The following is a 14,288-nucleotide window of genomic DNA, read 5'->3' on the forward strand; positions in this document are numbered from 1 at the left end:
AAGTGTGCTTAGACATGCCAGAGGAGCCGGGATAGAAGCACAAAATTAATTATGAAAATTTTCACTTTACGCCCGTTTTTGGTTACTTTGGTTAGAGTACTTAGCCTAATGCGTTTATATTTTGTGAAATATTTAATTACACCAGAAACACGTTCTCATATTACGGCCATGGAGAACTATTCAATTTCAATAAAGTCATATTTGATTCCACCATACCAGTTCCTGGTCCGACACTTGCTCTGCTGTCTTTGCGATTAAAATAGAAGCTTATCTGCTGATGTCAGGTGAAAGAAAACAATTTTCTGCTAAATTGCTACACGATTTCCTGTCATCTGTTAGCTGCCACCTCACACCTCTGGGTCATGCGTAATTGCATTTTCATACGAAACTTCCGGTGCATTTCGTTTTAATAGCTCGCTTTGATTTCCGGTATTCAATTTCCATGCCTTAATTTAATGGTGTTTGATTGAATTATATTGAATTTTAAATGCATTTGTCACAACAACAATTATTTATAATATTTGATTTTATGCATCGTTGCGGCTTCTTTGATGCTCAATAAAGATAATTTTATTTGATTTCAAAAGAGTCAACTGACAATATTATTTTAAACGGAAATTAAACTCCATTGAATTAATTTATTTGTGTATACAAGTTAATTTTTTGTTGAAACAATACTTGATTGTAGTATGAAAACGAAAATAAAATTTAATTCGCCACTGGTTGCCAGCATTCTGCCCATTAAGGTCAGAAAACTATTTCAGTTGGAAGCCCCATTTCAGGTTCGGTGGAAAGGGAAATTTACGCCTAGAGCGAGGGTTGGTTGGACATTGGCAAATACATAAAAATACTCACAAATAACAATAAAACCTACGAAATTATTGATACGAGCCAAGTAAAACGGGGCATGGAAATTGCTTACCAATGCGCAGAGCTCCACGTGTACGGGCTTTTGGCTTGGCCGGGCCAAAACGGGCCTGAACGGGGCCAGACAGCTGAACTAAGCAAATATGAATAGACTAGATGGAAGGCATGTCATGCATGCTTAGGACCCACTAATATTAAAACAAATATGCCCGACCCACGCAGACGGCAAAGTTTTATGCCAAATTCTTTAAGGCAAACTTTATTAGCTCGCAAATACCTGAGATTTTGGCCTCAGCAGAGTTTTGTGGCTGCACGGAAAACAATTCTCTAACTTAAGTACTTGAACTAAGAATAGCACAACAAAATATTTATACCATCGGCTTTGAGTATTTTTTTCTCTGCACCATCAAGATGGTAAAGGGAGAAAAACAAAGACCTTCCAGCTACTAGAGGCATCTCCTGGACAAAAGTTTGGGAAAGAAAGGGCAGATGTGCCTACATTAGAGAAATGTAATTGATTTCATGTGTTTGACGCGCTTTTCCCTCGGGGAAGGCCTCTAATAAGCCCATCTAAGCACGCAGACAAACAGAAACGAAATTGGAGGGAAACCCTGCCGAAAACCCATTGAATTTTCTGTGTGCTTTGAATACAAAAGGGGCCAGTCTGACGACGACCTGAAGGTCTGACGTCCTGAAGGTCTGAATCTGATTGATCATTCAAAAGGGGCCTTGGAAAAAAATTCATAATTTTCATCTCAGTCTCCGGTTTTCTTTGGGGACTGAATGTTATTGCCCGTAATACATCTGCGCGATAATAAAATTAAAAAAAAAATTTATTCACACAACTGTCACACAAATTTGTTGGAGCGTAGGTGAGGCACCTAGGTGCACAAGGAATTTGAAATGTCGTGATTACTTGCTACCTTATCCATCGTCGGCCCTGTCGGCCCCGTCGCCCACGTCCTCCAGGCTGACAACTTTCTGTGTTTCTGGCATGTCAACGAAATTTATCACAGACTCACATTTGTTGGGAACAGCATTTGCATGTCTCGCTCCGAATTATTCATATTTTCGGCAGCGAGTAGCAGCATACTTTTCTGGGCACCGCACACCTCCTACATGTGTTACTATTAATTCTATGTTTTTGCCAAGAAATTGAAGGCGGCGCATGATCCTGCTAGGACATTAGCACCCGGGGAGGGTGAGCTCCTTGCTCAGATGTCAGTCGCCGAAATGGTGGAAATGTGTGGCAGGTGATTGAATGTTATTTGATGTGAAATTTGCTTTATTGTTGGGCCAGGCATTTATGCAAATGTGCCGCTGAATTGCGCGGTTGTCACCGAAATCGAACTTGATTAAATTTCAAATTAAAGAATAGCATCGAAAGTCCTCAAGACTTTAACATTCATGCAAGGTCCTTGAATGTAAATGAACCAACTATGTGAAACAACTATTTAATGTATTTGCTATTAATTTTCCGCATGAAGTAGCTTCATCCATTCAGCGATTGAGAGGAATTAAATTTTCCTTTGAGTTTCCGCAAAAAAAAAGTGAAAAACATTCATTTAAGCACTTAAGTGAAGAGTGGCATGGAAATGTGTCTCGAATATTTTACGTTGAGTGGTCATGGTAATGGCGAAATATGTTGAAAGAAAATTCTTGTGTACTCTGTGGAGTATTAAAACATTGGCCCCAAACAAATATGGCAATGTAATATATACACTTTTTGTGAATGTCGAATTACCCGAAACTGACCTTTGTCGCGAGGCTTTCAGCAAACACTTGCGACTCAGAGGACTCGTTGATTTTATGCGATTGTAAATCTTATCGACGGAAATCAATTGGCACAGCCGAGCGAGAGGGAACGAATTGAAAAAGCCAACAAATTGATATCGTCTGCGTTGGCCTTAAAGCCATGACGGCATTATATAAAATATTTCAACGCCCGGCTCAGGCAAAACCATCGAACGAAAATTCAAATCAGCGAAAAAAAGGACAGGCGAAGAAACAAAATGCTCAATCAAATCAAAGTCTCCTATACAAAATGCAAAATAAGACAATGACAAAATGAAAATCCAAGGAAATGGGTGATGGGTTTTCAAACAGACAGCTTTTGGGTTCGAATTCGGGTTTTCAAATGGGACGGGCCGGGATAGGATTGTGGAAATGGTGGGGAGGGGTCTTCTGGGGATGGGCTTTTGCTCCTTGCAGTGTTTCTGCAGGAACATTGTCCAACAAAACACGTTGGGACAAGTGTCACTGACAGCCAGAGGCTGTTTTCGTTATGCAAGAATTCAGAGTTGGAGTTGAATTTTAAGTGAGAAAGTAAAAATACGTGCTCTTGGTTGGAAAATCCTTGGTCTTGTCTAGGAAATCACATAGAAAATTGCTTTTGCTTTTAGAGTACATTTTGGACCATTTTAAAGACTTTTGAAGTGAAAGGTCTCAGACTTCTAAGCCAAATAGAAAAGTACTTCCTTTAAAGTCGTCACCTAAAAGGGTCTAGCTGAAAACTGTCTCGCCATTAATCAAGTTTTTATTACTTGTCGTTGTTCTTAGCCAGATTAATTGTACGTAGTTGTAGTTAAATCAACAAAAAACTTGACCCAGTCACAATGGTCGTCATGTAGGGAAAGTGATTGCCGGATGAGAGACTCTGACAGTCAGAGAGACAGACAGATAGTCAGAGGAACGACAATCGTAATCAAAATAAATTACGAGCGTGTAAGCAGCCTCCGGTGTCTATTACGTACAATAAAAAGGGAAAACACCATTTGTTTAACGCAATCTCATTATTTGATGCGCCCTGACAGAGCCTCGGGCGCAGATGCTGCAGGCGAGTGCTTCACGGCCGCCTGACAGTGACAGGCATTGAGGCAACCACTCAACTACCCAGCTACCACACCACCCAGCTGATCCCATTCTGGGTTACCTTTCGTTGATAATGCCACTGATTATGCTGATGATAAGTAATTCTGTAAACTCGAACTGCAGGCCATGTCTAAAGTGGCGCTAACGCGTTTGTTGATTAGCCCGACAGGGTGGGAGGAGGTTTATTGGGTGGAAGATACAAACACCCTGGTGCCTGGTGACTGGAGTCTGGGGTTTCGGGTCCTGGGCTCCACCGACAAGCTCATTACGACGCCAACAATTTGATTAATTACCGTTAGCAACCCTCACCGAGTCCCGACTTTATATTTCTTTTTTGCACTGCCCCACAGCAAAGGATTTCTTGCATTTTGTTTCCCTCTGCCACTTTTCTTCGGCTTGTGGCGGCGCGTAAAATTTTATGCAAATTTAATTTACCTCAGGGCAATCATTTTTATGGGCAAATGCCCAAGAGCCACGCCCATCACAGACCCTCCCACACCCAGACGAGGTTGACAGTCATAAGCTTGGAGGGGTCTGTTTTTGCGGCCTATGGGGAGAAACAATGCTAATGAAAAAACCTTTTGGGGTTTTCGGGTTGACATCGAGACATTTTCGTTAAAGTTTTATTGAAACCAAAAATGTATAATTTTCATGAGAAAAATTATTTTAAACCCCCTTTCCACATAAAAATTTATAAAAATATCGATCCAAAATTTTGTATTGAGGTTTTTATTATTTTACATTGAAAAACTATGAAATATGAAATATTCATGAAATAATCATTTTTATTTGAAAAATATAGATCGAAAACTTTGTATTTAGTTTTTGATGCAAATTGGTGGAGAATCCACCCAGAAATCGTTGAAGGTATTCCTTTCAAGGATCGGATACAAATTAGAGAAGATATAGCCACCGCAAGGGGCGTATATGGAAAGCCAGGATTTTTAAGGGGTTCGTTCCATCAGGAAAAAAATAAAAAATATCGATCGAAAATTTTGTATTGGGTTTTTGATGTGAATTGATGGGGAATCCACCCAGAATCGTTGAATTGTGGAATTGTGGAAGATATAGCCACCGCAATATATAAGGAATTACGCATGGGCATATATGGGAAACTCGACGAGACGAGAGGCGACGACGAGAGGCCCCTAATAGCAGATAGTAGCTTAGATATAATCCGAACTATCTTTAGAATTTAGTATAAATGTTTTAATTGACTTTAAAAAGCTGACTTTAATTTTCTGTGACATTTAAAAAATTAAAATTAAATATTAGAATAAATGCCAGAGGTGCAATTAATTTTTCATGTGACTTTTGGAATCCAAACAAAGTTAATAACAATGGTCGGCTTGTTCAAAATGTTTATTGACACATTAAATTAAACACAAAATCCTCATGTTTTCAAATGCAGACATACATAATGTTGAAACGAAAAAAAATACGATAAATTGTGAGAAATCAATGAAAACAAATAACAAAACTCAAAATGTGTGCCACAAATACCGAGCAGCAATTGAACTGTGTCCTAATCCCGAAATTTATCCGCCAAAAATACGCGCATATCCAAACAGAAACGGAAACCGAATAAACACAGAAATATATCACGTTGTAGTATTAGAGCCAATGCCAATATGAAAAGAGTTTGCCACAGCAAATGGTTTGTGCAAATTTGTGTGCTACTGGTATTGGTAGTACTGCCCGAATGGCACAGGTTGCGGGCCGAGAGCCAGGTAATTGGCGATATACCTCCGGAGGAGGAGGAGACGGTGGCCGAGAGCCACTCCCACTCGCTGACGCACCATCAGCACAATCACAATCGCAATCACAGGGGCAATCACAATCAGGAAGAGCACCTCCATCACCGTCAGCATCATCACCGCAGAAAGCACATCCGGAGGCACAGGCAAAGCCATTACGAGATCCTGCATTTGGAGGAGCAGCAGCAGCAGCTGGGCAAGCACTGGCACCAGTGGGTGAGCCACCTGCCGTCCCCGGATTATGTGAACGATGGAACCTTGTCCCACGATACCAAGCATCAATCTCAGTCAAACAGTCTGCAGCGGGTGCCAGAGCCGCAGATCTATGGCCAGTTTGATGTGGAGGACTACCAGCGGTATGCCAACATTGACCTGGCCGCCCCTCGCTCCGGTCGACATCGGGGTCGCCATCTGCCGCTTAACAACAATATCCTGCAGCCGGGGCCTGCTTTGCCCACTGGCAAGTACCTTAGATCCTTGCCGGACTCCCTTAGCTTTCCACATGACCGCCAGTATGCCACCCAGCCGCAACGCCACTGGCCCGTGAAGCGAGAGGCAATCGTCGAGGGGGACGTGATCCTGGGCGGTTTGATGATGGTTCACTCCCGCGAGGACAGCATCACCTGCGGCCCGATAATGCCGCAGGGCGGTATCCAGGCTCTGGAGGCCATGCTCTTTACAATCGATAGAATCAACAGGGAACAACTGTTGCCCAACATCACTTTGGGTGCTCATATCCTGGATGATTGCGACAAGGACTCTTATGGGCTTGAAATGGCAGTGGATTTTATCAAAGGTAAGGTATTTTCAGGAAAAATATGTTTTATTCAAAATCTGTGGGATAAAGCCAAACCTTCGTAAAACCTTTACATTATAATCCTATTTCTGATTTATTTTCTTGATTCCTGTAACTAATAAGATTTTAAAATAATCTGTTAAATGGTAAACATTCTTTCAAGCGAAATTAAAGTAAAATGAACCATGAATTTGTAAGTAAAATGGGTTTTATTAATTTTTCCATGCCATTCTGAAAATCCCTTCCATTTTTTTGTAGCACTACCAATACTAACAATACCCCACACGACAGTTCAGTAAGCAATTTAATAGTCCATTTAATGTAAAGCAAAAAACTCGCCACTAAAATTTTCAATGTTTGCGCATTTATTTAAATTTTTTTAATGTTTGATGAATAGCTTCACTTATTTATTACAGCTCAAATAAGTTATGGGTAGTGTTTTTTTAAATAAATTCAAAACCCAGTGTGCCGCTCTAATTGTATTGTGTTGTTTTGTTTGCATAGCAGGGAGTGCGGTTTTTGCATTCTACAAATTGCGTATACGCCACGTATCCCAGGCTGTAGTGAATCCTGTATTTATATGCAAATTCAGCTCACCTCTGGGTGTAGGAACTTATGTTGATATTATAGTGTGCAAACGTAGTTTCAGTTTCAATTGCAGTTATTGCATTGTGGTGGAACTGTTGCAAAGTTCCGACTCATATAAACAAGAATTTAACTCAGTTTCATAAATACAATCAATCATCCAAGCATACTACAGAGTTCCTTTGCTCGGGGTCGTGCCAATGATTTTATTAATAAACTAAATTAATAAATAAATTATGGGATTACGCTGGGGGAAAGTGGCAAAGCTCTCCAGCCAATGGAATATGCATAATTCCCCTAAGACAAAGCGAGACGAGGCTTATTGAGATGGCCGAGGGTTGGGGGAAGATCAAGGACGAGGCAGTTAGGCGGGACATAAAGTGCCGCTTATTACTTTTATCGAGACGAACAAAGAGGCAAACACTTTCACCCAGACAATGGCCCACCCACACACAGACAAACACAAAATAACACACACTCAACGATCCATAATCAATTGGGCACAGGCTGGCATCCTTGTCATCGTCCCTGAACACTTTCTAATCTCCATAATTTCATTATTTATGTGCGCGGCAAGGATTTATTTGAGCGACGTGCTGCGTTCCCTATTCTCGCTCTTTCTTTCACCCTTTGTCTATCTCTTTTTCTGGCTCTGCGGCCTTCTCTTTCGTTCTTTTGTGAAGTGTGACGTATGAAAAATATAATTTTCCAAGTCACTGAATTATATTGACAGGATTAGGCAGGCCGTAAACTATAGTTGCCTCCCAGGAGGCAGCCTTTTCCATTTGCTTCTACGTATATTTTGGTTAATAATAATCTAGTTAGGCATCAATTGGATGGGCAGAATCTAGCCACTATCTCGCCCAGAGAATTAATTAATTTATACATTGCAGGAAGACCTAGTACTAAACGAAAAATTGTATTTTTTTAAAGCACCAATTATTGATTTGTATAGCAACTCATGCCATAATTTCTTTCATATTTTCAGGATCCATTAGCAATATTGATGATGCCGAATACCACTGCAACAAGACGCAAGTGCGGAAGGTCATTTCGGGGGTGGTGGGCGCCGCCTCCTCGGTCACATCCATACAAGTGGCCAATCTATTGCGTTTATTTCGCATTCCCCAGGTGAGTCCCAAGATGAAAGGAATGTACGTGCATCCAAAGGTCAGACATAGCCAAGGGGGGATAGTAATTTTGCTGGTCAGTTGGCCAGCTTGGCCAACAAAAGTTTTCCGACTTTCGTAATTAAAATTTACCAAAAGCCGAATGGGAGAACATGTAATAGTGACCGACTATTAAGTGCCTGCACGTGCCACTAAATTAGTTGAATCCTGTGAGGCAAATAGGAAAAAAATTGGACAAAGTGCAGCCGTTGCACATGAGAAATGTCTGAGTAAACCAACAATAGCCTCAGGCAGGCATTGTGTTTTCCTCGTCGAGAGTGCACTCCAAGAAAATGCCAATAGACAGCAGGAATTTCCAATTTCAAACTTCCAACAAGACCAATTTATTTCTCTCAGTAAGGGCACGAATCTCGTCTTTGACGCTGAAGGAGAGGGGCCGGTGGTAGTAGTACGTGAGCTTGAGGCCAAAAGTCAATACGCGACAATAACTAAGTAACCAACTGCCTGACTGCCGAAAGCACAACCCAATGTTACGCCATAAAACGCACACGCAGCGCCCAGGATCTACGAACAATCCCAAAGGACCAGGCAGCCCAGAGTCCCCACGAAAAGAGCTCATAAATCAGCCATAAACATTTGATTGCATTTTGTTGAACGCGTTGCCACTCGGCCTGGTATCCTTGAGCCGCAAAAGGACATTTTGCAACAAATTTTGTGGTGCTCTGCAATTGAAAAATGCGAATGTCAACAAGAGGCTAAGCTGGCAAAGGTATTTGGTAATCTTGAGAATGCCCATCGTATCAAAATTCAACTTTATTCCTTGCATTGTATGCATTTTCTGAATAATTTATAATCAGTTGGCTTGACATTCCTTAAAAGTTACTTGTCTTTGGCAAGCACTTGAAAGAAAAAGCCCTTCACTTTGCCCTAATGGCACTTAATTAGAAATCAAGCAAATTGTTAAACATTTTCATTTAATTAACCTCAACCCTGACAGAAAATAGTTTCCTTTGGAGGCTTCCAGTCCTTTTTTCAGTGCATCTATTTCTTCTGGCAGAATCCCATGTGTGGGAGTTAATTTGTGCGTGAAATTGGTTTTTTGGGTTTTAGCCCGTTTGCTCCAGTTGGCCTTTTCGCATTTGCATTCCCACCAGCGCATTTTGCGAAGTAATACCATGCGCTTTTTTCGTTTACATTGGCTGCATTGCAGCATTGTTTTTGCGGTTTTTCCAAAAGAGCTCGAGGGGAAGGAAAATATGAATGTAAAATCACAGCACAAAACATATGAAAACGATGGTCAGTGACTAAGGAAAAAATACTAGTTTTTGTTCTTAAATTTACGTAAAAATACGCTTGAGGTAAGGCCATCATAGTCGTGTGCACATCCCGCTGTAACCGAAATAGCTTTTCTCCCAGATATTGTTATTCTTGCGTTTCATATGATAATCCTGGAACCTCATTCGCCATTTTTTCAGGTATCCTACTTTTCTACTAGCCCGGAGCTTAGCAACAAACAGCGCTTTGAGTACTTTTCCCGCACGATTCCCTCGGATCACTACCAGGTTAAGGCCATGGTGGAGATTGTCAAGAGGATGGGATGGAGCTACGTTTCGATTATCTACGAGGAGAGTAATTATGGCATAAAGGTGTGTACTTCCCTATTGTTCGATAATAAATATGAATTCAATTTTCATGTAAGCCTTAAACGATAACCCATCAAATTATTCTCCTTTCCCAAAGTGGCCAATATGTATATTATTTCGGGTAACAAGAATGGCTACCTTTCAGTACCTTTTCGTTTCCACGAACATGTTTTTTATTGCTCCATTCACCATTGCTGTTGCAATTTCGGTTGTTATTTTTCTCTCAGGCTTTTGAGGAACTTGAGGAGCTACTGGCGCGCCATAACATTTGTATTGCCATCAAGGAGAAGCTCGTCAAGGATTCGGGAGTGGCTGAGGACATTGCGTACGATAATATCGTGCAGAAATTGCTGACGAAGCCGCGAGCTCGAGGTAAGAGTAATGTAAACTTCAGACCATACAGGAACAACTGCGAGTGCCAGTTAAAATGCAATTCCCAGAGAAAATGTCAAAAGAAGGCGTTTCGCAAATGCGAGCGGAAAAGCGTTCTTCTCCCTACTTCCCCCAAAAACCCACCAAATAAATGCAGCTGTCGGGCGTAAACTGCGACAAGTTTTTCTCGTTTTTTTTTTGGCTGGGTTGTGCCACGGAAATTGCGCAAATTAAATGAAAATATTTAAAACATTCAGCAACCGCTGCCGCTTGCTGTCTGAGCCTTTGTCCCATCTGCTGCAGCCGGAAATTAAAAAGTTCATTTTATCGGGGTTGAGTCCTCGGACGCAAATAATGCAAAGTTCTTTGCAAACAAATTGAACAATAATCAACACAGAGTGTCCGATATTTTTGTGAAGTATTTTTGTATATACATAAAAACAAAGTTCTATGTTCCATTTGGGCGTAACGCAAAGTGCCAAAAAAATGTGATACCGAAACGAAACCCCTTAGGTTCAACTTTTTGACATGACAGAACCAATTTAAAAGTCAGTTAGCCAAAAAAAAGTAATTAAAAAGAAATATTTTATATATCCACAATCTGCGTCAATCATACGCCATGTGGATCCGAAACGAAATGGTATAAATAAATAATAAATGTCAATCAATTAAACTTGAAACTTTTTTAGCCCTCCGTCAAAAGACATTGGCAGATATAAATCAACTGCCAGTTACAGAAGCCCCTTTGCAAAAATATGTATTAAAAATAATTACCGCCTAAACCTTTGCCGAATATCATTAATCAACAGTGTCGAAGTGGGAGTGGATGGAGGCTGGGACTGGGACTTTGCCGACGCCAATAAAAAGCACACGGGGGCCAACCAATAACAATTGACTTTTGTCTGGCAAACAATTTTTGATTTACATAAATGTGCCATCAAGAGTCGTAAAGCAGTCGAAACGCCCCAGCGACTATTTTCTGCAAATAAAAGGGAAAAAAGGGTTCCTCAGGCATCATTATTTATTGTGATTTGTGATTTGACGCCGTTTACTGGTGCCGGGCCATTCCATTTTGGCCCCCTTGTAACGATTAATCAATTTGACAAAGTATTTTCTTTGGCATCAGTTGTTTAATTTTGCATATCGAGGGTTCGGGTTGCGTTTGGGGTTTCGGTACGGGTATGGGTGTGGGTATGGGGTATGGGGTATGGCGTATGGCCCTGGGTAGGGGTAGGGGTACGTTCTCGTGTTGGGTATCTGAAAAATGATGCTATGGGCTTCCGTAACTGCGTCTGGTAACTGCCGTCGAGGGCAAACTTTATGCTTGTCCGGATACCCACACATGTCGCTCGTTTTCTGGGGGGAAAATTGCTGGGGCGGAGGGCCCGACATGTTTTTGCTTTTTATCGTTGTTGTGTCAAGATTTTTTCGTAGCCATTTTAGCGGGTGCGGTGCCATTTTAGATCAGTTCGTGCACTGGAAGTTCGCAACTAAATCTGCATAAGAATTCCAGCAAGTTTGCTCTTAAATATAACGTGCTAGCACCATGGTACTCAAGCAATTTATATATACCCACTGGTATATAGAAGAAGGCCTGTTGGGACAAAGAAGCCGTTGAAGTGAAAATCTATGGCCAACATGCTTCACTTCAAATAAGTATCGGAAAGTTTTCCTCTTGTTGACGGTGCTGCGTTTGATTAAGTTTCCTTACGCTTCATGCTGAAGGCGAATCGATACCAAGACATGTTGAAGGGGCAAAAAATTATGGCTAAGACAAAGGGCCAAGAGGCGGACAACGGTCTCCAGGGCGTGGCCGATATGAAGTGACAACTGCAGCTCACGTTTCCCTCTCGGAAATCTTAAGAAGATCCGGGCTCCTGGTCTGTAATAACAACAGCAGCCGACATCAGGGAAATCCTATCAAAGGAGAGCCTTGATGACAGCGGCAACAAAAGAAACATTTCATCAAAGACCAAAGGACCTAAGCCCGAAGGATTCTGGCTTGAGTTTTGGCTTTTGGCAATTAGCCACTGCAATGGGTTTTATTTAGAAGTGCCTTTCTTTATTTACATTTTAGCCAATTATAAAATGCAGCCGATTGAGGCAGAAAATTAAGTCTCAAAAGCTGAATATATATGAAATTTCTTTCTTCTTTTTGGGACTACGAGGATTTTACCTTAATTATTCATAAACGACCTCAATGAGTCAATTTCGTTTAAGTTTCAATGAGACTTACTTAATTGGAGAATAAAAACTCAAACATAATGTAGCCGGGCGTTTGTCGATTGCTTCCATTTCAATCGCTAAGCCCCTTATCCTTTATTGAAAGCAATTAAAATTAATTTTTGCCTCTTCTTCTTTTGTGTCGCCCCTGTATCCTTTAATCCTCCGCCTCGCAGGAGCGATAATATTCGGCTCGGACCAGGAGGTGAGGCAAGTGATGCGGGCCGTGCGGCGAGCGAATGCAACTGGTTCCTTCTCCTGGATCGGATCGGATGGTTGGAGTGCCCGGAATCTGGTATCGGACGACTATGAGCCGGAGGTGAGTAAACTAGGGCCGGATCTATATCATCAGCTCGATGACGGGGCGGTTTCTGTCACCCGGAAATTATGAGCCTGAATGGGCGAACCAACTACGTTTTGATTAATGACTCGGATTTGGGCAAAGCACACACCAACACACACGCATCCATTCGCGAGGGCGTGACCATGTCATAGGACACCCCCAAAAATTTATAAATGATGGCATAGGAAATGGTACTTTCACCCCATTTTTTCCTATGATGAATTATGGCTTAATTGAAATTAATTGTGTGTGTGTTTGTGTGTGGCTGGCTAATTAATTTGTGAAAACCTTTCGTGGCAGATATGAGCGCGTGCTAAGCGGGTAATACTCACGCCGCAGTTTGAATTTGTTTTAAACTCATTAAGTATACGCCACGTGTTCTCGCGTGTCATCAACAGGTGGAAGGCACACTGTCTGTGCAGCCTCAGGCAAATCCAGTTCGTGGTTTCGAGGAATACTTCCTCGGTCTGACGGTGGAGAACAATCAACGTAATCCCTGGTTTGTCGGTAAGTACATTATTCCCCAAAAAAGGACTCATTGTATTATATACTTATTAAATTTTTAATGATTCTTTCGTGCAGAATTCTGGGAAGACCACTTCCAGTGTCGTTATCCTGGCAGTACCAGCACTCCTTACAACAATTACACCAAGGAGTGCACCAAAAAAGAGAGACTTTCTCGCCAGAACACCGACTTTGAGGATCAACTGCAGTTTGTTAGCGATGCTGTGATGGCTTTCGCTTATGCTTTGAGGTAATTAGTGAATGCTAAATATTTTGGATATTTCTTATCTCTATTTTCCCTCAAGGGATATGCACCGGGATCTCTGTGGCGGAGGACCTTCCCTGTGCGAGGCCATGAAGCCAACCAAAGGAGCTGACTTACTGAAATACTTGCGAAAAGTGGAGTTCGAAGGTAGGCATGAGAAGAATTAATTTATCCAGAAAAAGGGGGCTCCTTCAAGTATGCCAGATAAAACTCAATATGGCGAACCAAGGCATGTTCTTTGGCCTTGTTTCGTTCCTTCAGCGGGCAAGTGTTGCGCAAATAGTTTAAGTATCCTAGGAAGTATCCTAGCCGCCCATCCTAGCACAGTTGTATGAAAAGCCAAATACACAAGCACTTTGGTACATATGTCTTGCCCCTAGAAGGCGCATTGGCCATGCTTTCGAGTGGAAAATTGACTTGCTTGTCATCGTCATTGAACTCGATTTGAAATTCAATAAATTATACAGACAGACGGACAGAGTAAAGCCAAAGGCTTCTGACTGACGCAGATTGTCAATTTTCTGATACGGCACAAGCGGCAGAAGCGGCAGTGCCGGCTTTGCAGGCGTGAAACCATAAACCCATTTAACATCCCCTCCACTCTCATCTTTCCGCACTTTCTCCACCACCGCAGGTCTCAGCGGCGATGAGTTCCGCTTTGATGGCAACGGCGACGGCCCGGCCCGCTACAATATTATCCACTTTAAGCAATCCCAGGCGGGTCAGTACCACTGGGTCAAGGTGGGCGAGTATACCGAAGGCGAACTACGACTCAATATGTCCGGTAAGCAACATAGACTTGACTTTCCAAGCCAACAACTAAAGTGCTGCCAACTAGAAGAATGCAAAGAATGGATTTTTGTTCCATTTTAATTAGACTGCAAATATTTAAGACAAAGCTGACTGCAAACAATAATAATTCCACCATCTTG

General features: G+C 41.7%; 1 protein-coding gene across 3 annotated transcripts in view; it reads left to right on the forward strand.

Moving 5' to 3' along the window:
- Nucleotides 1-14,288, forward strand: part of mtt (mangetout) — an 89,107-nt gene that overhangs the window by 68,892 nt on the left and 5,927 nt on the right. For 2 of the 3 annotated variants that reach the window (XM_043211041.2, XM_043211040.2), the window contains exons 3-10: nucleotides 7,865-8,007; nucleotides 9,482-9,652; nucleotides 9,877-10,021; nucleotides 12,421-12,563; nucleotides 12,986-13,094; nucleotides 13,170-13,341; nucleotides 13,397-13,503; nucleotides 13,991-14,140. In XM_043211041.2, the coding sequence (XP_043066976.1) occupies nucleotides 7,865-8,007; nucleotides 9,482-9,652; nucleotides 9,877-10,021; nucleotides 12,421-12,563; nucleotides 12,986-13,094; nucleotides 13,170-13,341; nucleotides 13,397-13,503; nucleotides 13,991-14,140 (1,140 nt within the window). Of the gene's footprint in view, nucleotides 1-5,149; nucleotides 6,292-7,864; nucleotides 8,008-9,481; nucleotides 9,653-9,876; nucleotides 10,022-12,420; nucleotides 12,564-12,985; nucleotides 13,095-13,169; nucleotides 13,342-13,396; nucleotides 13,504-13,990; nucleotides 14,141-14,288 lie in introns of all 3 variants that reach the window. The other variant, XM_043211042.2, reaches the window with a different exon arrangement.

The sequence above is a fragment of the Drosophila bipectinata genome, chromosome 2R (genome assembly GCF_030179905.1).
Source record: "Drosophila bipectinata strain 14024-0381.07 chromosome 2R, DbipHiC1v2, whole genome shotgun sequence".
Lineage (NCBI taxonomy): Eukaryota > Metazoa > Arthropoda > Insecta > Diptera > Drosophilidae > Drosophila > Drosophila bipectinata.